Genomic DNA, 27,922 nt, shown 5'->3' with positions numbered 1-27,922 from the left:
TGTGGGTGTTAAGATGTTAGAAATTATTCGAAGTGAGGGCAAAGGCAAGTAAATATTCTTCAAATGATGCCTGATTCATTACTGCTGTGTTCTACTTTTTTCTTTCTGTAAATTAAATCTATGAAATTACATCAGAGTAAAGCAAAAAGAATACATTAGCTTATGCTCTGCTCTCAGCCACTATTATGTAAATGAAAAGTAGCTGTGACTACAGTGGAAGGAGAGGGTGACAAGGCAGGATGTGATTATAGACATACACACCTGTTGTTAATTTATATTTTATTATATTTGACAGAAAGATAAAATGATGCATATAGACAAGCTAAAGAAGCAAGGATAATTTATGATGTTCTGCTGTATGGTATTTTTATTGAACATTTCTGGTTAAATGCCACTTATTTTCAATTTAGACCTACCTCCCTAACAAATTATTTTCTAAGTAATACAATCATTTAGTAATTGGTAAAAAGAAGTGCTTCAGGGAAATTTCTCTTACCTATACAAATGCTCACTTGCAGGCTTTTTAAAGCCATTTTCAATTTAAATAATACCTAGATTAGAGTACTTGATATTTGTTTAAATATTCTAAGGCCCTTTGTTTTGGGGCTTTATGATAATGAATATTTTCCTGGAGTGCTCAGTACAGTGTGGAATGGGCTCGTAGGCCAAATCTTGCTTAGCTAGAAACTCCTGTTGACTCAAATGAAAGCTGACTTGAGAACTGGGTTAGAAACTCCTTTTTGCAGCATGCATAAGAGAAGACAAGTGCCATCTGTTACTAAATAAAAACACTGTATAGTGTTCAGCTGTTGCACTGCTGGTTTGCATGTATGTAGCCCTGTTGCTGGAGGAAGCAAAGGAGTTGTTGAGTGAATCTAATGAGCATGGGAAGCTTCTCAACCTGACAACATTTTCTTCCTTCCTTTCAATGAAAATTTTTTTGTGTGGTTTTGGGGGTTTTTTTTTAAGTTTTGTTTTTGCTTAAGTCCTTACTTGTGGTTACACCATGCATTCCCAGACAGGAAAATTTCCAACTAATGCACTCTAAGCCATGAATTCTTGCATATTCTTTGAGCAAGCACATTTCTTACTCAATTACTGGCAGGATCAGAGTCTAAAATAAATCCACTGATACTGCAGTTCTAAAAATATACCTAACACTTGTTTAAGACAAATGCTTAGAGCGTTTTGTTTCCTTTAATTGCATATTTGGTCCAATTTGCTGTTTCCATCTTTTACTGTGAACTATGTCTTGTAATGTTGTACAGCCTCTCTGAATGTAAATTGAATGAATTCTGGACTCTGAATTATGAAAGCTGAAATCTTACTTAAGCTTTTGTCATTTTGATGGTGTAGGAAGTGGGTATTAGAACTGAGAAATGCTTCAAGGTTCAGCTCAGTATTTGTGGGGAGATTATTTTATTTTTTCTTTCCCATACAGGTTTATTATGGATATCAGTTTCATATATAATTCCCCTAAAACACACCTTACATCACTTTGTGTGCACTGCCTTCATCTAACAGTAAATTCAGGTCTTAGCTTTGCAGTTATTTTATTGTGACTGCTAGAGACTAACTGGACCTAAAAATAATATCTGATTTTATAGTATTGATATTGTTATTTCTTGTTTCTTTAAAAATAATCATGGAATTCAAAGAAAATCCTTATCCAAGTATGATTTTCCCAGCCCCAGTTACTTGATAAATTAAGTATGATTGGTTTTTTGAACAGTGCCATTCTGAAATGTTGCAACATTATTTTGTTCTAACTTCTTTTTAATTTTCTCCAGAGATCAAAAATAGCAGTGTATGAAAAGATGTGGACCTACATGAAATCAGCTGAGCCATCAGTGTTCACTAGGACTACTGCAGAGGGAGTAGCTCGTGTCCGCAAATCCAAGGGCAAGTTTGCCTTCCTGCTGGAGTCCACCATGAATGAATACATTGAGCAACGAAAGCCATGTGACACCATGAAAGTGGGAGGAAATCTGGATTCGAAAGGCTATGGCGTAGCCACACCGAAGGGTTCTCCATTAAGGTGGGTGGAATAGTATAACAATATAAAATGTGTTGTTATAGTATTCCACCTTCCCTGATGTCCCTGATATAGCTCTTTTTTGTTTTGTGTGTGAACATGGTATGTTATTTTTCTTTTCTTCCATTTCATATTTTTTTGATCAACAAAGGTAACCATTTCTAATTGCAATATGGATTTAGCAGCTATAGTTGGCGTATCTTTCAAGGCCATATAAAAACCAAACTGGTTGAACACTAGCTACTTGAAGTCAGCCTCAGTAGAATTAACATCAGCTATTCTATTTCATCAGCTTTCTTCACCAAATTCAACCCTTTATAGCAGTATTATGCCTACATTATCTACATCAATAATATGCCTACATTTTGTGTTTTGTTTATTGATCTTGGCTGCTGATTTCTGAATAAGAAGCCGCTTGTAACATCTTTTTTCAAATGTCATCACCTGGAGGCAATTAGTCCTTCATGAAAGCAACATCATTAGAGTACTTTTTGTTAAAGCACCTTCTTATTTAGAAAAAAAAAAAAAGTTTGTGTTTCTAGCCTTATGCATTTCAGTACTGCCTTCAAACTCACCAGTATTTTCTCTATCATAGTATCATTCAGTCAAGTAGGAGAGTTTTTGATTCACAGGCAGAACGTAATTTGCTTTTCATTCAAATTGTCAGGAAAACAGAAGTGAAGGTACTAGTTCTGTGTTAAAATTGGCAGTATTTACCATTGTGTTGTCTTTATTGTTTAAGGCAAACAAAACTTGCCTTTCTCCTCTGGGAGACTTGCCAGTTTTCTTCAAAGCAAAAGAACAGGTAGCAGACTGAGGGAGTGTGGCCTGTGGAGTCTTACAGCGACAGGGCGCGTGTGGGTGGGGGAGAGGGAATGGCCTGCAGAGCAACCAGCATCCCACTTCTCAAATTTGTGATCATGATAAGGGATTACAGCAGGCTCTGATGCACAAAGGGGGTGAAGTGAGTTGAAGGGAGGACTTGCAAGTCCAGATGGAGCCATAGTTCTGTGCAGGAAATAACTAGGGAGGTACCTGTCTACATCAGTGACTGCAGAGGAGGCATCATTACCACTGTGCAGGTAACAAGACTCACTCTTAACTCACCCATTTAACCTGCACATAATACCACAAACCTCAATAGTCTTAACTGTATTACACGGATGGGAATAGGAGTATCATCAGATTTATTTCCGTCCGCAGCAAAAGAAGATTTGTATTTGCAGGGGAAAATCAGGCCAGTTATTTCAGTGATTGAATATGAATTTTTGGTCCTTAACATTCAGTACCTCTCAGATTTAAAAGCTGCCACCATCACAGCTGAATAAAATAGTAAGGAGGTGAGAGAGGGAAAATGACAACAGTAAAAATATTACTTATAAAGAAAAACATATCCAGAACTCATGAGGTTCTTAAAGGTAGAAGGCAATTTATAATAGGAGAGGCTGATCTATTATCTGGGTATATTTTCAAAGCACTTATTTTTTATTCTAAGTTTCTAATAGATTGCTATCTCCTTCTTAGTGTTTCGGACAACCTAGAAGTGGCAGACAGCACTGCAGTTTAGTGGAGCTGCTTTCCCATAGTAAGGAAATGCCCATTGCTGACACAGGCATGCTTTACTGTGCCAAAGCTAGGGCAAACTTTTTAGGAATCACTTTAGCTGCTGTCATATATATCCTAGCAGTGCGCTGTTTGCTCTAAGCATGCTTTATGGTGCTCTTTAATCCCTCTCACTTTTTTTCTGCAGAATATCCAACACCAACAAGAGACAGCCTATTATAATGAGCACTAGTAGCCAGTGGAAGTTAGTTTGTGTCAAATTTGGGCTTATTTCAGGTTTGTTCAGTTGGCTAGATACAAGTAATGGGGATGAGACATAAAGCAGTTAGAAGGAAGAGGACCTAGCAAGTCAGTTTAATAAGAACAAAGAGAGAGAGCACAACCATGATTGTAAGGATCAAGAGTGAAATCCTGGTTCCGTGCCAGCTAAAGACCAAGCTCCCATATGTTTCAGTGAGGCCCCAGTTTGCTCTAACTGGGGGTGGGCAACTATCATCAGGGTGATGTGATCAAAAGCATTTAGTTTTTCAGATCTTACCTTCAATCATGTTTCAAAACGGGGAATAAGGGAAATCCTACCCAAACTGAAAATTGGACCAAATGTTCTTTCAAGCTGTCTCGACTGGCTGTCCATGTCCGTACCTTTCCCGAGCCTTTCTTTCATATGTGCTGAGCTGCTTGTTCTCCTGCCGCACCCCATTCCCTCTCCAGCCCCAGTGACAAACCTCAGGCAACACATCAGTGCTGCTTACCTATTAAAAACATTAAGCAACACACTTAATGTTCTGGACAAAAATAAAGAACAAGCAATACCTCACATTCATACCACCTCTTCCTTGTATGTCTATAGACAGTAGTGCTTACTGAAGAGGGGAGAAGCTTCCTACCCCTGTGCTTTTGAACAGAAAAGACTCAGCTGTAAATTTTAACTGCATGCTTCAGTATTTTCTGAATTGTTTGAAATTGTAGAATATGCTGGGTTTGCTGTTTTGACTGCATCCCACATGGTAGTGTTTCTGTTACTGATCAGATGACTTACATAACTGCTTCCTGCACAGATAATTGCAAATATCGAACATGCAGTTTGAAATCCATGAAGGGCAGACTAGCTAAGCTCATTACATAAATTAGTCAAAAGACATAATTTGCTATGGGAGTTGTAAATTGTATTTTTTATTTAATAATCATAATTTCCTATTTGAGTTATGTGTAGACCACAAATTACTTGATGTAGTTCACAAATAATTGCAAGTAGCATATAAGTGTTAAACATTCACACTCTTTTCTTGGGCTGTTCAGGACTAGGGAAAAATATCAATTTTTTAAAATGAATTACTCATATCAAATTATTCACTAAATTCTTTGAACACCTATTTCACTAGAGATATTTTAGTCTTAGTCCTCCTCCTACTTACAATGATGATAAATCAGGAGTTTTTTCACTGAAATGTAGTAACAGCTGCATGAAATTGATGTGAGTGTATGGAGAACCAGACCATATATTTTCACATTTCTAACACTGACAGAAAGTGGAGTAATCTAAATCAGACTTCTTCCTGTAGCATAGGACTAGCGATGGTTCCCTGCCATCACATCACCAGGCTCATGTTCATTACAGAGCACATATCCATCACTTCACTCATGCAGATGAAATCCACCTGTCAGAGCGATCCACAGACTGGTCTCTCTGTTGCTCATGACCCTACACATGAGCAGGGTAGTGGATTTTAATTTGAAACTCTTCCTTATTGGGTTCCATGCTACACTCCTGCAGTGTTCAACCAGTACCTATTGGCTAATTGGAATGATTTATTCTCAGTGCCGGTGCAGTATTAAGATTCATGCATATCACTGGATGGAGGAGAATGGGAAATGCCTGATGTGTGTTTCTTTTATGCCCACCGGGCAGTACCATGTTACACATCATGTGTGTCTCCTTCCTTCCTTCCTTTTCAGTGGTATTCATTTCTATATAATGTTGTAAAAGACTGACATATTCAAGAAGGAGCATGGGATTGAGGGCAAAGGCTCTTATCACAACAAAGATTGAGTTTCTCTCATGGCACTACCCAGCTGTCCTTACTGTTTCCTCCTCCTACCACGGTAGGTATCCTTCCAAAACTGTTGTGTAGTCATTGGTGTGAATTAATGAGTTTTTTTCTTCAAAGGTGGTGTTTTCAAAAATGGTTAAGAGAGTGCTACTTGTCTGCTTAGCAAGGCCTGCCTTCGTAAATGTGTTGTCATTAGAAGACCTTCTCATGGCCAGTCTTCTAGCCGTTGTGGATCACCCCTGGCTCGTCTGCCTTGCCACTTGCAGTAATCTGTGTTTCTAGAGGGCAACACCTGGAGATCTTGTACTATGCAAATCCTGTGGCTTGCATGCCTCTTTTTCTGTTTTAGACATGTAGGTATCATAAACAAGTTTGAATAGTGATGAACATGAACGAGTTCTCCACTCTAGGAGGTAATGAGGAAGGAAGTAGGGGCAATATTGTCTTAAAGGTACACTAAAAGCTTTTTCTACTTTTTGTACCTTGAAGCTGTTTGATACAAAGGTGAATGACAGGTAGGACTGAAAAATGAGTTGTCGTCGTTGTTTCTGTGGCTGTTTTAACTAAGGGCATTTGGCTGTCCTGTCCTGCAGCCAACAGTATGAGTGAAACCTGTTCAGGTCATGAGTGTCTGGTGCGACACTTTGAGTCCAGCTAGATGAGAGTGGCAGAATTAAATCTAGCCAAATAATAAAAACCCATTGTGAATAGATGCGTTGATATATTTTAGAGATTGGTGATGGTTGTTCACCAACCTGATGAAATCCAGAGCTATCCTCTATTGCAATTATGGTTAACATTTATAGATATGAATCTGGGATTCTATATTTCATTATTCAAGTCTCTATTCTTTTTATGGAGTAAAGTAACAACTCTGGTTTGACTTTAGGAGGAATTCTTTATGTTCTGGAGAGGAAGGCAAAAAGGTCCATGTGGTGATACCTGGTGGCTCTTTGCAAAGTGACAGCTGGTGACATGAACTAACTTTACACCTCTTAAGGTGCCAGTTCTTTATCCATTCTTTACTGTGTTTGTATTAACATGAGGTGGGAAATGTGAGAAGTGCATCAGTGAAGCAGGTGATGCAGATGCAATTTTCTGATAATTCTAGCAACTTGTGTGAAGTGCAGAGTACAATGTGAGTGAAGCTATGGATTTTAGTTTCCATCCCTTGCAAGGGAGGAGTGCCCTAGAGAGTGCTTGGGGTGCAAAAGGCATCCCAACAGTGCCCTGTCAACATTGTATGGATTCTCCTGTTTTATATAATTGTGCAATACTTGAAAGAGATTTACCCTAGAAGTGAGGGCTCTGTGGTGGAGGGAACTTTTTCTTGACGAAACATGTGAGTTTATGTGAATAAGGTAAAGATCCATTGTGACAGGAGTCTTTGCATGCATGGGCTTTATAAACTACCATCTTGATGTCAGTGACTTCATCTAGTCCTTGTTTTCCTGAGGTAAATCTCTAAAATTGCCATTCTTTCATTGCTTTGTTTCAATGTGGTACTACAGCTGACAACATTACCTTTGCTTTTCAAGGGTATATCTAGTGTGGTGCCTTAGTTAGAAATGTAGTGTTGAAGGAAAACTTATTTTGGTAATGCATGCTGGCTTATACAAAACTTTGGCAGACCTTACACAGGATGGGATATTCTCTATTCTTGTTTTTGGACCTGTTTTTCATTGACTTGAAACAAGCTTGGGAAAATAAGGGTAAATCTAATAGAATAATTTCTTCCAATGGGACCATTAAGTTTTTTATCAAGTTCTGTCCTTGATATTTTCAGAGACCAGAGTATAAGGAGCTTATTGTGGAAGGAATTCCCAGATCATCATTCACTGTCAAAGCTGTTTGTTGTGAACTTAATATGTTATTCTGATATATACCCCAGTTCTCTTTTTACCCTGGTTTTGTAGATCAGTGAACTGATAATTCACACCAATCTCTGTGGGAAAAGAATCAGAGTCATTACACAGTAGTCATCTATAAAGAAACATAAAAATTTTTCCACCAAAACTTCTTGCGTTCTCTAGTTTCTCATGATTTCTATAAAATTGGATTTGTGTGTACAAAAAAATGGGTATGATATTTACAGATTCCCTCTGAGTAAGAGGAAAACTAGGAAAAAATGTTAGAGCTGAGCACCCAAATTACTTACAGAGTCAAAATTTATTTATTCCAGAGGACGTCTTCGACTAGTGTTTTTCAAAGGGTTTGTGCTGTGGAAATCCATGAATCTTCACAAAAAATAGACTTTTCCCATGAGTGAAGCTTCCTTGTGCAAGTTGTGTTGTATCATAAAGTAAGCATTTCTGTACACAACTCTTCGGTGTACCCTACATTGTTCAGTTTTCAAAGGACTTCATAGATTTTTTTAGTTTTTAACCAATATCATTGATGTAGTGATTCTAGCTTGTGGTCTTTCTAATCATCTGGGCTGTATTGTTTACTCAATGGTGTGTTCCTGTTTCTAGAAAGGTACAGAAATAGGCAAAGGTAATGTATGCTTGGGTCACCATGGTGAGGTCTGTGCCCTATATGCTTTTGAGCATTGTTCTGGCAATTCAGAGAGAACGGGTATTTCCTCTGCTGGCTAGCTGTCCTCCAGCTGGCAACACTGGCATCCAAAGACCTTCCCAGATCATTCTGAAGGCAAGTGACCTTCACAGTGAGGAGAGATGCAGAGGAAGCAGGTTTGATTTTTTTTCACATGTTTCTCTTCTCCTGCCAGAATGGCTGGTCTTGCTCATAATCAGTGTGTTACCCACAGAGGCAATCATTTCAGCAAAGCACTGTAGGAGCTAGAAACAGGTGTTATTTATGTTTGATGTAGAGAAGATATAGAGACAGCTGGTGAATAATGGAGGTTTGAGGATAAAAATGAGTGATGTGAAATTACTGAGTTTGACCTCTGTTCTTTTAAAGTGAGGGGCAGTGGAGAAAACAAAAAGCCCTGCATAGTTATGGGGTCATCTGTTGATATTTACAAGAACAGGATTTTAGTCAGGAGTTTCACTTACCAAGATTTTACAAGGTCGTTTCTTTCTGTGATATAAAATGATTTGAAAACTAGAATGTGATCTGTAACATTTTATGCATATTGTAAACATTATCCTGTTTGACTGATGGTGTAGATCATACTGTATGACTTCGCATAATATTCTTCCCTTCACTGTATGCATAACAAGGCTTGAATTACCACTCCATTACCCATTCAGTGTCAGAGCTTATAGCCTGGATATTTCTCAAGCAGGTCAGATCCTTCAGAGCTTGTTGGGTTTTCTGTCAACTAAAGATAACATTTACAAGGTAAAAAGGCAGAGAGTGGGCCACTGCTTAGCAAAGAATGTAAAAGTCAGGGGTCAAAAGAAGATCAGTGAAAAGAGAGCCTGGCAATGAATGTTAGCAAGTTGTTCTTTCAGCTGAGCCTGGGAGGCATACTTAGTTTCGGTTACCTGGATTATTTCTATCTAAAACCAGAATATCTGTTTTAAAAGTAAAAATAAAGCCTTGAGAATAGAGATCAGAATCCCAGCTTGCTCTGTTCCCCAGTGATGCCTATTGGATTAATTTTATAATTTTTAATGAAGTTAAGGGTCTTCCCCATAGAAAAAAAATGCAATTAAAAAAGAGGAAAATTTGATGATGGCTAATAAGCTCCATTGCAAGATGTATGAGCAAATGTATTTAAGCAAAATCTTATACTTGAAGTTTTGCCCTTTCTTGCAATTTTTACATATAGAGGCAAGAAATTGTAATAATCCTGACTTAAGTCACCAAATTGCAGTGAAGAGCATTGTTATTGAGAGAGTTTCTGATATTTGTATCTTTAGAATAAAACAACTCATTAGTGTCCATGATGTTGCACTCACTGCATTTTCTCTGTCCTGGCAAAAAAACCACATCGGTGTATCTTTCAAGTAATTCGGAGAGCCATCTCTGATCTACTTTGCCCCACAGAGCCTATTTCTTCATTGCCACTTGCAGGAAGTTTTCACCCTCAGACTTCAGGGGGCATTCATAATTAAGCAAACCTCTCGGTGGTCTGGAGGAGAGAGCAAAAGTAACGGGAATTTGTTCTGTTGCCATTTCTGTTTTCCTACAGTACAAATTACATTAGAAGCAACCATTGGAAGGCAAAGCTCTTCCAAGAAGACCTCTTCCAAGAAGGCCAGCTCCCATTTTGGTGGCACAGTCACATTCTGGTACCTTTCTGCTAATATCATCCTGCTCCTTACTCCAGGGAAGGTCCCAGGATTTTGGTGAGAACAGTGGTGAAACGAGGTGCTCTGAGCAGGAGTGAAAGGACAGAGCATGGAAACAGCAGTAAAACTATTGCCTAGAAAAGTAATTTTTTATCTAAACATTGCAATGGCAATAGGTATTTTTAAATTAGCAATATAAACAGTATAAAAGGTGAAATTATCATTCTGTCTCTTCAGATTTAGCATTGGTTTAGCAGCACGATGAGGCTTTATTTTTCTTTGTTTTTCCTTTTTTACAAGATATTTATACAAGCTTTGTCCTTCTGATACTTAGTGATTACTGAAGGTGAAATTTCTGTGCTGTCATATAGAACTATTGCTTGGGCCAGGCCGTGATAGTCAGAACAAGGACAAGTTTTATAACAGGCTTGTTTTCTACAATCAGGAAGAAATCAAGGCATAAAAAAAAAAAATCACAGTTCTTTTTTCGTTTGTCTGTTTCAGAAATACTTAAATGCAAACAGAATAGGAGCTTCATGATATCAAATCTGTCCAAATGAAATTTGTCAGGCTGTTCACTTCTCTGTCAGGTAAAAAGAGGCATATATTTAAGTATAATCAATGAACTTCCCTAAAACTATGAGTGAAGACCAGAATGTCTCAAAAATACTGATACCATTGCTGTGCACACATCTTACTGACTTTCTGGACACTTGCCGAGGTTTGATAAGCATTAATCCCCAGACTGTGCCAGTGGGATACAAAAGGGTTATCATTGTTTCCAATCTATAGATCCTCAGAGGAACAAATTCTGCTTCTTGGCACTTCAGAAATAAATTTCTCCTGCCCTTTTCCCTGCTGCTTCCCCAATCCCTTGTAAAGCAGCTCAGCAGAGGGCAAGATGCAGCCCATTATATTTTAACAATGCAGCTCGTTATTATTTCTCTCTTTTCTTTTCATTACAACTCTGGCTGTTTAGGTGTCAATTTCCAGGAAACTACAAGGCTTCAGAATATGTACTCATTAAGGGCACAAGTCAGCTACTCTTTGAAGCTGATGGTACAGTTCCCGACAAGTAAAAGGCCTATCCCACTAAGATAATAATTGTCCGGGTAAATTGTAGGTAGACTAAAGCAAGGGAGCAGGCCACTGAAAGGCATCTTAGCAGCTTGTAACAATACCCCTCTGTGGAACTGACATTTGAGGAACAAATAGCACCTGAAAAACAGTTTGTGATTAAGCTGTGTGGTAGTTGCAAAACTGCCCACTTCCAATTGACCGTAAGTACTAGATGGACTTCCAAGAGACACAAAATGGCCATGTAGTCTTTATGCAGCCTGGGCTTTTGTGAGAAATCCCCAACCAAAAGTAGGGAAAAAAGTTTATTTTCTTTCTCATGGTTTCTTTGAGCTGAGAACAGTATCTTAGACTGGCACACTGTGTGTGATGGGAGTAGGCATTATGGAGGGAGTGAACATCCCAGAATGAAAGGTGAAAAGATGTTGCCAATGAAAAAAGCACAAAACAAGATTCAGGAGTTTTAATATAAAATTTAAACTACTCTGTGTCTTGGCACAACATCTCTAAAATGCAGCTGTTTCCCAACATCAGCAAGATGTTCCCAAGGTGCTCAGGTTCCAGATAAAAATGACCATATGTGCATCTCACTGAACAATGTAAGTTTAATAGATTGTATGATAAAGCAGTGACTTGTGGTCCATCAGTAATTATTTCTCTGAACTGATCTACCTTGTGTGTGTGGTAGGAAGTAGAGCCAAAACTACTGCTCTTTTTCTCAACTGTCTCTAGATATCCTTTGCTCAAGTTTGTCTGTATTTTTATAGCTATAAGCCTTGCTCCCATTTTCTGCCTTCCTTCCTCTGCTTCCCATTACAATTAAGTGACTGAGTAAGAGCTTAAATAAAAGCTTAAAAAAGATTTAGCTCCTATTTAACCATATATTTTAGCAAATCACGTGATGCTGAACAATGCTTTGTGTTCTTTTGTTGTGTGAAACTCTCTTTTGGCAGGTTTGGCAGTTTTCTGTAGTCAAAGTTTGACTGCAATTTTCCCTCCACTTTTTTAAAGCCAAAAGTCAACTGGATGAAAGTGGTCCAAGCCTGACTTGATGCAGAGACCTATTTTATTGTTACACTTCAGTTATTTCTTTCTACTCTAAAAAAACACATAAAAAGAATAATCTGCCTCCAGGACCTAGAGAAGACAGAGCTTTTTTTTTTTTTCTTTTTTTTCTTCCCCCCACCAACATGGGCAGGAATAGCATCTGTGTGCAGGAAGACCCAGATCCCTTGCATCTTCCGTTACTAGCAGCAGGGATGAACGAGGCCTGCAGGTGAGAGCAGCCCCAACATCTGGCAGCCCATCTGTTACCTCCAGAAGAGGCTTTCTGTGTACATAATTACAGATTAGGCTCATTTTAATCTGTTGCATATATGGTTCTGTTTAGTGCAGCCAAAATTTGCGACTCTGTCTTAAGAGAGGCTTTTACATTTAGAATGAGACCTTTGGCTTCCTTGGTATGGATGTAGGCACCTGATTTTGTACACAGCAGTGTGGAAATCGTTTTTATAGCATTTTATGCTGTGTCATTTGTGTGGTTCAGATCTATTTTGCGTCTTAAAACTCTGAGTCTACAGAAAAACTCATCAGACCTGATTGGAAATCTGCAAATTACTTCCTACAGAATATCTTGACTTTTTCTACATAAGTCAAACCACCCAAATTTCAGATGCCTAAATGTAAATATTACTGGGCAATTTTTCAGATGTTTACATTTTCAACAAAAATTTTGAATTTGAAGATTTCCACAAAAGCTTTTTACTGGTTGCATCACAAAACAGTAAGAGCCAAGATGTAGGCTGATGCTCATTTCTTTATTGGTTTTAATTAAAAAGATTATGTCCTTCTGTGTGCAAAGCTGTGGGACCAGCACACATTCAGATAATCTACACTTTCTAAGATCCATCTCCTCAGGTTTTAATCAGTATATGATACTATTTTAATTATATTCTATATGTGCTAATGATATTTTTTCCTTTAAATCCACATAAACATTTGACAGTTAGTTCTGGTTGTGCAGAGTTTAAATAATGCAAACTCAGGCTATGAAAGTGGAGTTGAAAGTGAACAGAAAGTCACCACAGTTTCTTAAGGATTTAGGAATTTTTCCTAGCACAGTTAAATAAGCAGGCTGCTACTTTTGCCATCTCTTTTAGACAGTGGGCAATTATCCAAGGCAGTTTCCAATTAGAGTGCTTTTAGTTCATCCAATTTGTAGTCCACAAGAGAAGATACTGTGGCATCAAATAAAATAATTACAAACGTTCAGACCACATCTAGAATACTGCATCCTTTTTTGGCCTCCTAATTCAAGAAAAACATCAGTAAATGGAAGCACTTTCAGTGGAAGGTGATCAAGATGGAGCTGGATCTGGAGCACCTGCCCTGTGAGGAGAGGCTGGGGCAGCTGGGCTTCTTCAGCCTCAAGCAGAGATGTCTTTGGGGGGGGCCTAACAGCAGCCCCCAGTGCCTGTGGGGACATCTTCAAGGAGATGGAGCTGGGCTCTTCACAGCAGTGCAGGGCAGGAAGGTAAGAGACAACAGGCATAAACTGAAACAAAAGTTCAGACTGGATGTAAGGAGGAACTTTTTCCTCTGACTGCCTGAGGACATTCTGTTAGTGACACTGGTTGCCCAGAGAGGTTGTTGTGCAGTCTCCATCCTTGGGAGTTTTCGAACTGTGACTGGATGAAGCCCTGGGCAGCTGGGTCTGACCTCAGAGCTGACACTTGTCTGAGCAGGAGGTTGGACCAGAGACCTCTTGATGTGCCTTCCAGACTGGACTATGCTATGATCCTTTTTTGACAGTTATGGATATGAAAAGGACATCTGCAGCCATGACATTTGATCTCCTGGAACTGCAGGAGTATTTGGAAAGTTGTAGGAGCTTACAGAGGGATGTTTACAATTTCTGCATAGTAGAAGGTCTTCCCCCCAACTTGTACGAAAGCTGCTCCTGAGCACTAGGCTTTAGTTATGATTTCTGTAAATCAAAAGTCAATCAGACTGTTCTCATCTAAATCCCATTCTCATGCTGGAAAAGCAAAAGAGAGTGAGAGTACCTGAACTTGGTGAAATAGGTGGCAGTGCTTCATATCTCTGCTTTGCAAGGGCAAAGGGAGCCCTTAACTTCTTAAGCAGCCTTATATAGCTACTGACTGACTGACAGCATGGACCTTTGTGGAGCCCCTAAGAGTGGGGTCAAAAGGCAGAAGAGTTTTTTGTTATGGGAGTCAGACCACTCAGGTTGGCTGTCTCTCACTTTTGGCAGGGTATGCAGAAAAATCAGGAGTGTCTCATGGTTAAAGATGGAGTTGAGGGAATGTGCACAGAAGTTTAAGCTCTGTCTGTCTCTGGGAAGTGATTTCCACTGGGAGGCCAGAAGGATAAATTCTCTATGAACACTTGCCTGAAAAGACCCAAAGATTTCTGAGCAGCAATGAAGTGTGGTTGACTGAAGTCATGTCATACTGATGAGCTTAATTATGATCCTGCCCCCTGATTTCCTGGGAGTCTTAGAGGAGGTCAGTTCACCTTCTTGCTTCAGTTTCACCTTTGCAAATTGAGGGTAATGACAATTGCCTGTCGACCTCAGAGGGATAGTGAAGATTAATAGTGTAGTGTTTATTGTGCTGTGAATATTTAAAGTCCATTCCTACTTCAGATGTTTGTATGATTATTTCAAATCCATGGAGGTGTGTGCCTCAGAACAAAACTCATGGTAGATTTCTCAGTGTATTTGATCAAAGAAACTGGTTTGGAGGCAAAACAACAGGGAAAATGTAACTTCAGCTAATGGTTTCTAAAACAGTCTATGGTCTATGACCACATGTTGTTCTGTGTTCCCTTTAGAAAGCAACAGCAGAAATCTCCATCACCAGTAGACCCTACTCCCTCCAGCTTTTTTTATTAAAAATGGCATGTGGGCATGTGTTCAGGACAACAGAAATTACATTAGTTGGATCTCCATACCCACTGTGGAGATCTATTAGTAATTTCCATACCTTGTTTTCTCTATAGCCTGACTGCTTGTATTTGAAACATTACAAGCATGAGTATTACTGTATTGACGTGACTGTGCTTGGTCTGACTGGTATGAGTGCTGATGTATTTGGATTTGCTGCTGTGTACATGGCCGTACTGATGGTGGCAACATTATATAGCTGTTTGCCAGAGGGATTGAATTGCCCTTGTCTGATAATTTCACCTGATCTTGGACTGATGTTCAGCTGGCTTCAGGGCATTTTAATTATCAGCACACTGGCTATTGGACCAACCATCTCGTCTGGTTGCTGGCACCATTTATCTTTGTCTCAGCCTATCAGATCTTGCTCATTAACTTCTGTGATAATATTCAGACAGAAAGTCCTAGGAATGTTTCCAGCTAATCCCCATTTTGGCTGCTGACCAAATCAGGCTTTATATGACACAACTGTAAATGCTTCATTTGTATGGTATTGATCTGCCATTAGGCAAAACACAAGCCAGTGTTTCATTAAGGCTTAGGTTATGCAGTATTATTTACTGTTTGCATTGCAGTTGCAGCTAGAGTTCCCACCTGGGGAATGGACCCCCTGTTTTTTTCTCTGTCTCCACTTCTAATTAAAATAATGAACTTCAAAGTGCTTGCATTATAATTAGACCAAAGATTAAGAAACCATCTCTTAGCGGGAATCTTTCCATTTATTGTTTTCCTTCCAATGCTTCTTTATGAAAAACATTAGTATGGAGTCACAAAGAAGCATGAAGCGTTACAGAAATCTCTCATGCCTCTTCTCAGTCTAAGTTTAGATCTGATAACAGTGTTATCAGCTGTGCAGAGCTTATGAATTAGTGGTCTGTTTCTGGCAACAGTAAAACTCAAGCATCCATCCTGATTTCTGAGTGCTGCCAATGGCTTTTGACATAGTGGCCATGTTACGCCAATAACTTTGTGGACATTGATGTCAGTGAATAAATTCCCGCAGAAGCAAACTGCAGTTTTGCCCTATAGCTTTTGCATGCGGAGTTGCTTTCCTTACTAGGAAAAAATTAGCGGATGAGCAGACTGCTTGTATTACAGCACTTTCTGTACCATACAGTATGCTGATGGTAGCTGGCTTTGCATTCATTTCATGCTTCATTCTCATAAAAGTGAGACTGGGACTTGGTGGCTGAAAAGTCTAACCAGACAGACAAAAGATTGGTGCTCACTGGAAATAGCACCCAGAACAGTGGGTTTGTTTCTAAAATAAAAATATAGACATTCATAGAATGATAGAATAGTTTGGGTTGGAAGGGACCTTTTAAGGTCATCTAGTCCAATGCCCCTGCAGTGAGTGGGGACATCTTCAACTAGAACAGGTTGCTCAGAGCCCTGTCCAGCCTGGCCTTGACTGTTTCCAGGGATGGGGCATCTACCACCTCTCTGGGCAACCTGTTCCAGTGTTTCACCATTCTCATTTTAAAAAATTTCTTCTTTATATCTAGTCTGAATCTACCCTCTTTTAGTTTAAAACCATTACTCCTTGTCCTATTGCAACAGGCCCTGCTAAAAAGTTTGTCCCCATCTTTTTTATAAGACCCCTTTAAGTACTGAAAGGCTTCAATAAGGTGTCCGCGGAGCCTTCTCTTCTCCACGCTGAACAACCTCAACTCTCTCAGCCTTTCTTCATAGGAGAGGTGTTCCATCCCTCTGATCATTTTTGTGGCCCTCCTCTGGACCCGCTCCAAAAGGTCCATGTCTTTCCTATGCTGAGGGCTCCAAGCTGGATGCAGTACTGCAGGTGGGGTCTCACCAGACCGGAGTAGAGGGGGAGAATCACCTTCAACCTTCTGGCCACGCTTCTTTTTATGAATTCAACTGAATCTGGCTGCTCGGTGAATTCCTGAGAATAGCAACAGCAGTTAAGTTTATTTTTTTTCCACTTGCAGCTGCTGAGAAGATGGCAGGAGGTTTTTTCTCTCATTGTGGCTCTTGCCACAGATACCTATGTCTCTGTCACCCTGAGAGTGGTTAAATGCAACTCCTTTTCTATGACTCTTCTGAGGACACCTCAGAAATATTAGCTAGGATAGAGGACTTCTATCACCTCTTATGGAGCATCTTAAGCTAACAGTGAGGTAGTTTGTGAAAAAGGCATGCAGAGATGCTCAGTTGAGCATCTTTACTTGTAGAAGTCACTACATTGTGACTCCTGATGGTTTTTTAACATTTCTTAATCTTAAACTGACAAACTAATCGGTTCCTGTCATGAGGTCTTGCTGCTTGCAAGGAGGAAAATACAGCAGCATAGCATAAGAAGTAGAATAACAGGAGAAGACCATGTCAAATGGTCAATGGGTCCTCTTACCCATCTTATCATTATATGTTCATAAAGGGTGAAATTCAGCCTGTCATAAATGAAAAATTGGAGAAGTCTGATAGTGAAATCTCTTCAAGTATTGCCAAATTTGAACCAGTCTCCAAAAATGCCAGATATGTTCAATACTGCATTAAGAAAGACCTTGGGTTTATTGTATTAGCTGCGCTGCTACTCACTGAATAAAACATACGTTTATATAGCACATTGAGACATGGGGCTGGTTAGGAACCAGAAAACCTAATTTTTGCAGTGAGTCCAACAGGATATTTTACTTTCCATGAGTGAAAGTCAGCAATGAGTCCTGACTGGTTGTGGAGGTCACAGTAACATTTCTTCTGGGGATAGGTGATTCAGCCTAGGTCTGGGTCTTCCTGTGGATGAAAGCTGTGAAATGCTCAGTCGAAGGTACAATATTTCTGCCACTGCTGGGACAAGTTGAATGGAGTGAAAAATTAGAAGCTGCTGAAACAGCTGCCACCTGCTTTGTGCTGGAAGATTTTTATGTAGTAAAATTTTCCTCTGTGCAGGGTGGCCAAAGTGTGATCTTAATAAGCTGTCTAGTAATCCATCAGTAACAAACAGATTGAGATGGATATAAAGAAGGAACAACTTTCTAAGTTATAAGGAAACACACCCTGTTTCTATTCAGTAAGCACTGAATTGCATCCAAAAGAGGTATGTTTTTCCTAGCCTCATTCTGGGTGAAAATAGTCACTCTGTGGCATTCAGAAGCATAAACTTAAAATGCCTTACAAATATGGCTCACATACTATGTAAAAGAAAATGTAAATCTACTGGCCAACATCAGTAATGATGAATAATGTTTTCAATTCTGTTAAAATCAAGTCATCCATTCAATTAACAAATAGATAGTTTGTGCAGACAGTAAACCGCAGTGTTTGGCTTTTTCTTGTGGGTAGAGTGACATGAGGAGTCTCAATGACATGTGCCTGGATAATGTAACATAATGTCATTTAAAGAGACCTACACTAATGCAGTCTCAGTAGGAGAGGAGAGGGACGGCATGAGATGTGGTAGAGCATCATTGCTGTGGCCCCCACCACAAGCTATTACTCCCTGCCTTTCAGCAGTGCTACTCCAACACCGATGCCCTGAACCACGTCCTGTGTCCTGCCACAAAACCACTACCTCTCTGTGCCAATACTACCGTTTTCTCTCAGTTGGGGGCCCCTAAATGTAGGAGTTCCTGGAGAGGCAGGTGCAGCAGCATCCAAACTCCCTGCTGCATCAAAACCGTGAGTCAAGATCTGCATCACCTAAAGTGTAAAAAGGCAAAAGGCTTTCTGCCAGCCATGCCAGAGGTGAATGTTACCCCGTCTGAAAGCATTAAGTATTTTGGGGGCTTGTATTTAAAAATGCTCTTTTTAGACATTTCAAATTTTAAATTATTTTTGTAAGTGCTTTCAGCAGTATCAAATGTATAAAAGCCATAAAGGGCTCAGGATTTGTAATGTTTCTGAGGTGAGAAAGAGTTTCAAGGCAGTTGGCAGTGGCCTAAGCTTATCCTCAGAGCAATTCCTGCAGTGTAGAGACAGTGTCACACTGGTGCTCAGACACTTTTGAAAAATCCCACTCAAGCCTTTAAAACCTGTATTTTGAGTTGCAGGTATTGGACTGCAGCAGCCTATTCACATAATCCTGCTTATGCTGCAATCAGCAAGAAAAAATGTGCTTTGAAAAGTGGTACTGCTCAATGAGAGCAGGATTAGGTAGTTATTAGCAAAAATTAAAATAGCTCAGGGTTGTGAGAAACTGTTTCTGCTGCTACTAAAGACTGTATACTGAACCAGTATGAACAGTCACTCTAGGGACAATTTTACGTGTTTTTTATTTACAGCAAAGCTTTGTATAAAGCAGAGAAACAAGCTGAGTTGCCTTCCCAGGTCAACAGCTGTTGTTTTTACACAAGCAAAATATATATTTAATTGCTTGTGCCAAGAAGTGTTTGCATACTGTAATTGGAATATCTTGCTGCAAAACAGCTTTCAATTTATATAAATATTTTAAACTACAGTCATCAGACCTCTAGCTGGTGTAAATTGTCAGAACTTCTTTGAATTCAAAGTAGCTGTGGCAATTTTTAGCAGCAGTGGGTCTCCCATTAATTGGAACTCCTGCTGATCCTCAAGGTGTCAGTTTGGCTCACATTTGTTTACAAAGTTCAGTTCAAGTAACTAAGCTGCATACTCAGGATATACATAGAAGCTGTAAATGCTCAGTGCCCCTGGAAATTAACCATCTCATTTGGATGGCTAAATGAAGAGCGTTACAATTATTTTAATTAGCCACAATTGAACAGCATTTGAGCACTGCTTTAAATTTCCCATCTCTAAACAAAGAATAACAATACATACACACTCTTATAAAGATACTTTATTCTTAGTGTTTGTAGAATATTTTGAGATATTGTTCTGGAAGAGGTGTTTTAAATGCAATTGGACAGGGGATTTTTAAATAGCATTTATAAATGGTATTAGCTTCTAATGCAGCACACAACCTGCCCATAGCTTTTTTGCAAGACTTTTGGCTTTCCACAGGCCAGGCAGTCCCTCAGGGGAATGTAGGTTTTGCAAGATGGAATTCAAGAGGCACCCACTGTCCTGGTGGATCCTCAGCTGGGCCTGGACACTCAACTGAGACAGCCAGTCATGTCCTTTCTCCAATAAACATTTATATAGCAATGGAAATGTTTAGCAGGAAAGCCTGAGAGACCCACTGAAGAAGAGCTATCATTGTTGTGAAGACTCACAACTTGAATACTAGTAGTTCTTTATTTAACATAAAAGCTGGGCAAGCTATCAGAGCAAGTGCCAAAGTCTCTGTTTTGTTTGAACTGTCAGCTACATGTGAAAATGTCTTGATATGTGCTGTGTTTCCGTATTTGAATACAATTTTTTCATACAAATAGCGTTATAGCATGCAAACCTGTATAAATCTGAGTACAAAAATTATTCCTATAAATTTTTGAATGTGTTTAAAAAAACATGATTTCAAAGTTGGCCCTTTGTCATTAAAATTTATGTTGTTTTTCTTGTAAAAATGCTCTTGCATTAGCTCTCTTTTTTATTTGCATTATTGATCCTTCAAGCCTTCTGAGTATAGAATGATGTAAGCTTTGGCTACATCTTCCTTGTTAACGGAGTGCTTGTTTCATTCCTAATTTATTAAACATATTCAGCCAGTGCCATGCAGCTTTACACTTAATTTCTCTTGATGAATTGTCAAACAACCTTAAGCTGCGCTGCATTTGTGTCGTGTTACAATCTGCCATCAGCACTTTTCAAAACATGCTTAAAATAAACAGCTCAGAGGATGGGCAGGTTCTAATTTTTTGCTCGGTAAGGTTGCATTTTAATTTTTCCCATTTAAAAATCACTTGAAGGGATGATGTGAACAAGCTGTAAAAATACACCCACTTGTGTCTCACTAAGTAGGTCTGAGACAGACCCTCAGCTGCATCCAGGAAGCACTAGGCTGTGCAGCTTGGGCAGCTGTGGCCTCCTCTTCCCAAGCCACCCGGGCTGGATACAGATTAGATCATGAGACAATAACTGCAGTACACATCACTGAAATAAGGTCACCAAACTCAGCTTCACCGGGCTCCCTCTCTGCCTTGTCCTGAGCGAGGACCCCTCCAGCCTGCACCAGGAACGACGAGGGGCTTGTCTGGGAGATGGCTGCATCAGCAGGTAGCTGCAGGGAGAGAGTTCCAAAGTGCAAGGAAGAAAATGAGCTTTGAGTTGCTTGAGTCATCAATTGCTAACATGTCACTGGCTGTGACATTGTGGTCTTGGGAAGGCTTGTTCCTTCAGCGCACTCCTCCTGCAGATGCACCACCGCATCTGTGGCTTCACTTCCCCTTGTGTAGTAGTTTACTGACCCCACTTCTTTTCAGCTATTACTTATATAGGAGTATATATACAACAAATGTATATGACAATGTAGTCATGGATTTTAGTGGAATAAAAAGCAAATCCTTGTATCTTGCCAGTTGGTCCATACCTCATGTATAGCCCACCTTTGGTGCCTTGATCATTTAACATTCAGGTACTCTTTGTTTGTGCTGTATGTTCAGAGAACCTAAGGTTAAACAGAGGTGGCATCCCTCCGCACAATGTGACTTTTAAGTGACCGAGCGATTTCTGAGGCTTTCAGATCCTTGTGGGAAGGATTTGTGAAAAGCCTTTCAGGGAGTCAGGGTCTCTGCTTCTGCCTCAGTAACTACGGTGGTGGCACCAGCGGTTCTAGGACAATACACTGTGCAATACGGCTGCAGTTTAAACAAAGCCGTCTCTGTGTATGTAGAGTCTCATTAGTGAGTCATGTTATTTTTGCACATCCTGCTTGTTCATTATTTAAAGTGAACAACATCCCTAACACTGAGCAGTGAAACAACAGTTCCGCTGTCTGTAAAGATAATGGCAGAATTTCACCAAGAATCTGCCCAGGATTCAGGGAAGTATTTTGCTATCATCTAACATGCCCGTTACACAGAATTTATGAGACTAAGTTCAGGAAAGGGAGTCAGGAAAATGTCAAAGCTGTTTAAATAGCTAAGACATTTAAGTTTTCCTGGCAAAACTCTACCGGTTGCCTAAAAGATTGTTATTGAATGCTCCCAGCAGAGATGCTGCCTTTGTTGTAATGAGTACTTAGGGACCTGTCTGTGCCTTTATGCCATTTAGTATTCAAAAACAGATATTCTAAGACCTGACTTCATGGTGGAGGTCTCCTTTGCTACGTGTGCTCGGGCCAAGGCTGAGTCCTCTGAATTGCACTTGTGGATGATGCTGAGCGGTGCTGACAGGTGGTGCTTTTCACCCATCCCATGAACCACTGTGCATCCAGAGATTTTGGGAGCTGAAGGACTTAAAAAGCAGCTGTGTCTGAGACTGTGGATACTTATTCAAGTCTAATCAGGCTGGAGAGACCCTTTTCTGCCTGTCACATGTATTCAAGCTCTGGGCATTAGGCTGGTGAAAACAGGCTTGATAGTAGTGTGCAGGATGCATTTCATGTTTTAGTTTCTGGTTTCTTAGAGATGCTGAGTTGCTGTGCTGAAATAGGTGCTTAAAGTGTTGCATTAGGCAGAATTTGGTGCCCGCTCCTGTGCTGTTTCGCTATGGCTGTCTCAAATTTCCAGCAGTGCTCATGTTGGCTGCTGTGGTCCCTAGCCTGGGCCTCTGTCTCATTCCCTCGTGGTGCAGGGACCTTTGCCTGTCTCTATCATCAGCCCTGGAAATGCCCCTCCTCTGGTTGAGCATGTAATTGCTAGGTACCACCGTGTTGTATGCCATAGTGTTCAGGTCATTTGTTGAATGCCTGCCTCACTGCTTTGTATGGACTGAAGTCCAATGGATGGGTTGTCTGTTAACCATTGCTGTGACCCAAACTCACTGGAAGACAAAGCAGACCTCTCTGCCAGCTTTCCTGAGCTTTGGGCAAGCACCCTACTGCAGTTCTTTTGGGTAGCAGATCAGGTATCCCTGTCTGGAATCATAGATGTTATTTTGCAAGGGACTGGGTGGTTGCACTGTCATCTGTCTGTGCAGTTTTATCTTTTGCTAACTGAAAGGCATATCTGCAGTTGGCACAAGTACGCTCTTTAAAAAAAGAAGTGACACTGATTAACGTTTTAAACTGCTTATTACTATTTATTTATGGGGAGATGGAAAGTGATTTTAAATGAGTAAGAATGATTTAATTCTCATCAAGTTTTTCATACTGTAATTCTATAGGCAGCTTAAAAAAAGCTGTAATCCATACATTGAAATCACTGCCCCTGCACTCAAGTAATTGTGTGGTGAGGTATCACTGTGATGCAAGGGCTGCAGTTTTGGCTGAACTGGCTTGACTATCACATACAAGGTCTCTGTTTTCTTCTGAGTAATGGAAAAGGCAGGATTGTGCAGTGACAGCAATGATTAAGAGTCAAATATTAAAACACTTGCCGGCTTTCTACTATTAAACCCTTACTCTTGCAAAGGTTTCAGTTCCTTTATTGAGGAACACATTGTTCTTTGGTGGGAGTTTTGACTAAGTGTGGTATTGAGGACACAGGCTTATTTTTTAATAATGAAAGAACAGTTTCTGCCACGGATACCCAAGTTTCAAAATGCCTTCCTCTGTGGGAGAATGAAGCACTATCTAGGACGAGTATAAGTGATCTAGCCTGGCTCTGAGGTCTCATGGATATAATTTTCAATATAGTCACCATTGCACCTATCAGGATCTCAGTTACAACATTTCTGTGGAAGATAGAGCCATGTTGAGCAAAGGTTCTCTGTGTTTTGCTGACCAGAAAGAAATTATTTATTTCCACGTGTTGGGACCTGGATAACAAAGCAACAGAGAAAGCAGTGTGAAACTAACCTGGTTTTACATGGCCTACTAGACATGATGAGGACAATAATGTGTTACATTTATAAACAATACGGTTTAATTTCAGAGCAATGATTGCAGCTTAAATCCACATTTACTTCTTCATCCTTTTTATTTCCATTTCTCTATTGTGGTGTGAAACTGTCTATGGATATGGCTCATAACCCAGCTAAATAACCCTCTCATGAATGGGTTTCATTTATTTATTTATTTATTACTCTAGGATTACTATCAACCAGCTGCAGCTCTCTAAATGACTGTGGGAAAATTTTCCTTGATAATCTTTAATGCTTTGACAAATAAATGCAAACATTTGGCAAATGAAAAAGCTCTTTCCCTTCAACATGGAAATTAAACATGAAAACTTAATTAGTTGTCAAAAAAATCACCTAGTTGTTTTTTATTCATCTTGAATATCCAGATAAAAGGTGTAAGTAAACATTAACTTGAAAAGCTTGAAAAAAATGTTGTAAGTTATCAGGTAACATATTCACCCAAGATAAAAACTGGGAAAAAAAAAAACTTCCTAAGGATTTTAGCATAAGGACTTTGTCTAATTCAGTGAGTTTTAGTGTTCATATTTGAGAGACTACAGCTTAGAGGAAACAGTATGAAGATGCTTTTACAGATAGACTGATTGATAGGGCTTCCCATCTGCTTTAAAATAAGTCTGTGCTTAAGTAAGTGGCTCATTGAATTGAGAGTTAGTGATATTCCTTGAGGTATATTTCATTTTTCATGGGAGTGATCACTCCTGCCCACATCTGTAGCACTGTCAAAGCAGCTGTTTATGTTACTGCAACCCAGTGTGACAATTAGACATAGCAGCATTAAATTAGACCTTGGTTTGTTTCCTGTTGAAGGGAGAAGGAGTTTTGGCATTGACTTTGTAGACAGCAGGCTCAAACTGTATATCTAAGCCATTTTCAGAATAAGTAATGTTGCTCAACATCAAAGAAATAGTGTTTCTAGGATCAGCTTTCATTTACAGCTCAGTGCCAACGTCCTTACAAAGGTAAAATTTACATTTAGCATCCTGGAAATTTGTCTGTAAAGTGGCAAGGCTGGCCACACAGTTACCTTTCTGAATGGGGCAAACAGGCCAAAAGCATAGGCTTTGTAACTAAAAACCAAGTAGGAAAAATCTGTAGTAAATATGACTGATTCAAAAGCAATTGCTTCCAAGAACAAAAGGGACAAATGAACAATTTCATTCCAATTTTGCAATTGCTCCTCTCCCTCTGGAATGTGAACCATAATTGGAGCACTTATACAAAATCACATTTGTCAGCCTGGCTGCTAAATTCCCCTTAAAGCTTTATCCACAAAGAGCAGTCTGTTATCACTCCCACTACAGCCTACAGTTCTCATTTTCGCTTTCAGGGATAGACAAGCGATTACTTTATCTGTATTGAAAATCTCGTATAAATGTAACTACAGTGAAGCTTAGGCAAAACACACAAGCAGTTTCCAAATTTCATGACCAGCCAGCAAAGACCTGTCTCGGTTCCAGAAGGAGCTATATGAAAAGCTGTTACCAGAAGACAGTGAAGGTATGTCCTGAAGCTGACGTTTGCCCCACAAATGGGCCAACGTTGTATGGAACACTCCATAAGCTGTGAAATATCATTGTCTATACCTGTCTGCCAGGAAGATCTCTCTCCTAATGAGTGAGAGAAAAATTTCTGTTCTAAGACCAGCGGTGACCCCAGGGACCAGAGAGCAGCCGTCTCTAGAGAGAGTGAATCACAAGCCCCAGTGGCTTCTGGTGCCATAAGATCTGATGGAGCCCTGACACCAGAGGATCTCTCTTCCCCAGCCCTTCTCCGAGCGCTTCGAAGGTGCTGCATCCTCTCATAATTGATGAGGGGAAGATGCCCTTGGCAGACATAGCTCTTGCCAAATCCCACTCTGCCCTGACAGACAGATCGTGGCAGCATTAAACAAATTCAGAGAGAGAAACTCCATCTTTCTCAACTGCATATTGTCCCTGAAGAGCAGTAGTTAAGCTACCGGCACCTCACAGATACTTCTCTCCATTTGGAGATGAATGGTGCTTCAAGGATATGATGCCACTGCTCCACACAACTCTGGAGATCCTCAAGCAAGCCTGGGCAGACACCCACCAGAAAGAGTGTATATGTCTGATAGGCATGAATGCACTAGGGACCTGTGAACATGAAAAGAGGAAGAGAAAAGTTTGTTATTAATAATTATCAATAAATATTGATGTAGTTGTGTACCATTAGGATATGTGACTGTTGAGGCTCTTAGTAATAAAGATAGGAAGTCGTACACTTAAATAAGTGCAAATGTTCCTCAGGAGGTGATGAAGGCTGCATAAATGCCTTGGCAGATTAGTTACCAGCTGATGTTAAAATGTCATACAGTGACTGTAGTTCCTATCAGAAATCCAGGTGCCTTACATTTGGGTTTGTATGGTAATCTATACTGTCTACCCTCTGCCATCCAGTCTTAATGCTCTCTGGACACCTAAAGGAAAACCTCTGAGCATGCACAGAAGCAACCTCATCCTAGGACCAGCTGTGTCCCTTTCTTGCCTGAATTTCAGTGCACTCCCAGCAGCCTTGAGTTCATACAGGAGCAGTGATTCTGTGCTTTAGCCTTCGTGTTGGCAACCCCCCTCAGCCTGCACAGATCCAAAGTCTCTGTCAGGTATTTCTCTCATCTGAAAAAAGAGCACTTAAACATGAGATGGAGGACACCAGGTTCACAGAACCCCTTTCAGGCTGTTGTGCCTATGCTACTGTGCTGCTAGCAATGAAGGATTTGTCCTTCCTCCAGTGACAGCATGATATGTATAAACCCTCCAGGGAAAAGTCCTCAGGGCATCCCAACTACCGGCTTGTATCTCAGCACCCTGCGAATGGGCTGGGTTTGGTCTTCCCAGAGCTTGAGCTTCTGCTTGGCTGCACTGTCCCCAGGTTTCCCCAGAGAGGATGCCCTCCACTGCCACCTTCCTCCCGCACACCACAGGTGCCCTTTGGGCTGAGAGACAGGCTGCCCTCCCAGGATAGCAGGGCAGTCCCTGGAGTCATGGCACTAAGCTAGACCCCAAGTCTCGCATTTCAGCTAAGCCTTTGCTGTGCACAGGGAGCAGGACTCTAGAGCCTGCATCCCAAATGTACGGATGTGCCTACAGCAGGTGAGGAAGCTTCAGATGGGCAGGACTCCTCACACCTCTTTGTGCGTTGTTTTCTATTGACTGGCTCTAGACAGCATCATAGTCAGCGTGCGAGCTGTTAGCCCTCCTCTTCAGCTCTACGTCACCCTGCCTGTTTCTGGAGCCTTAGCCCACAGCTTGTGCGGGATCACTCTAAAGTGCTGCATGTCAAAACTGTATGTGACACAGTGACTGGCAGCATCTAGCATAGGCCGTCTGAATCTTGCCTCTTGAGTATATGGGAATACATTTTCCCATCTGCTTGAAAAATCAGCCTGGGCCCACACTAAACATATTCTAAATATAGATTCAAATAAATCTGTGTAAATCATTTTTAATTCCAGGCAGAGTTTTATCATCATTTTGCAAAAATAGTTTTGGTTGGTTGATAGAATTTTCTGGTTAAAATCCAAGCCATTCTGAAAATAATTTCTACGCTGGAAACACATTTTCCACATTTGAAAGTAACCACAATTATTTGTGCTGCCAAGGGCTTTGAAATATGGAAATGAGAGGTTTATTTAGTGTGTGGATCAAGCTTATAAACAGCTTAAGTCCTCATTCCTTCTAACATCTTAACAGCTGTGCAGTTTCTTACAAAATATGTTTTATCGTTTCAAGAAATGCTGTTAACCTCGCAGTTTTAAAACTGAATGAACAAGGCCTCTTGGACAAATTGAAAAACAAATGGTGGTACGACAAAGGAGAATGTGGCAGCGGGGGAGGTGACTCCAAGGTTAGCCTCAATGTCACCAAAAGCGGGTAAACAGTATGTAAAGTAATTGGTGCATCTGCTGGGGTTTTACCTGCAACAAAACAGCTTCACCAGTAGCACAGCACTGCTGGTACCTGCAGTTGAAATCTAGGTGTATGCAATTACTGTCAAAGCAAAAATATTTGCATTTGTTTAAGCACCCCAAGGGGAACTCATAAACAGTCTCTGCTGTGAGATCTATCACCAGTTTTCAGAAACCTGCATCTTCTGAAATCGTGATGAGCCTTTTCCAAGCTTGCTCTTGTGAACAAGCAGTTTGAAACCTTCAGGAGCAAATACCCAA

General features: G+C 40.2%; 1 protein-coding gene across 2 annotated transcripts in view; it reads left to right on the top strand.

Moving 5' to 3' along the window:
• Nucleotides 1–27,922, top strand: part of GRIA4 (glutamate receptor, ionotropic, AMPA 4) — a 238,332-nt gene that overhangs the window by 193,397 nt on the left and 17,013 nt on the right. Inside the window, exons 13-14 of one of the 2 annotated variants that reach the window (XM_010562113.1) lie at nt 1,791–2,038; nt 27,486–27,600. In XM_010562113.1, coding sequence (XP_010560415.1) covers nt 1,791–2,038; nt 27,486–27,600 — 363 coding nt within the window. The remainder of the gene's footprint in view (nt 1–1,790; nt 2,039–27,485; nt 27,601–27,922) is intronic. The other variant, XM_010562112.1, reaches the window with a different exon arrangement.

This window comes from Haliaeetus leucocephalus, unplaced genomic scaffold (genome assembly GCF_000737465.1).
Source record: "Haliaeetus leucocephalus isolate CR32 unplaced genomic scaffold, Haliaeetus_leucocephalus-4.0 Scaffold155, whole genome shotgun sequence".
NCBI lineage: Eukaryota > Metazoa > Chordata > Aves > Accipitriformes > Accipitridae > Haliaeetus > Haliaeetus leucocephalus.
The sequence above is the reverse complement of the archived record's forward strand: the minus strand, read 5'-3'. Positions and strand labels throughout refer to the sequence as shown.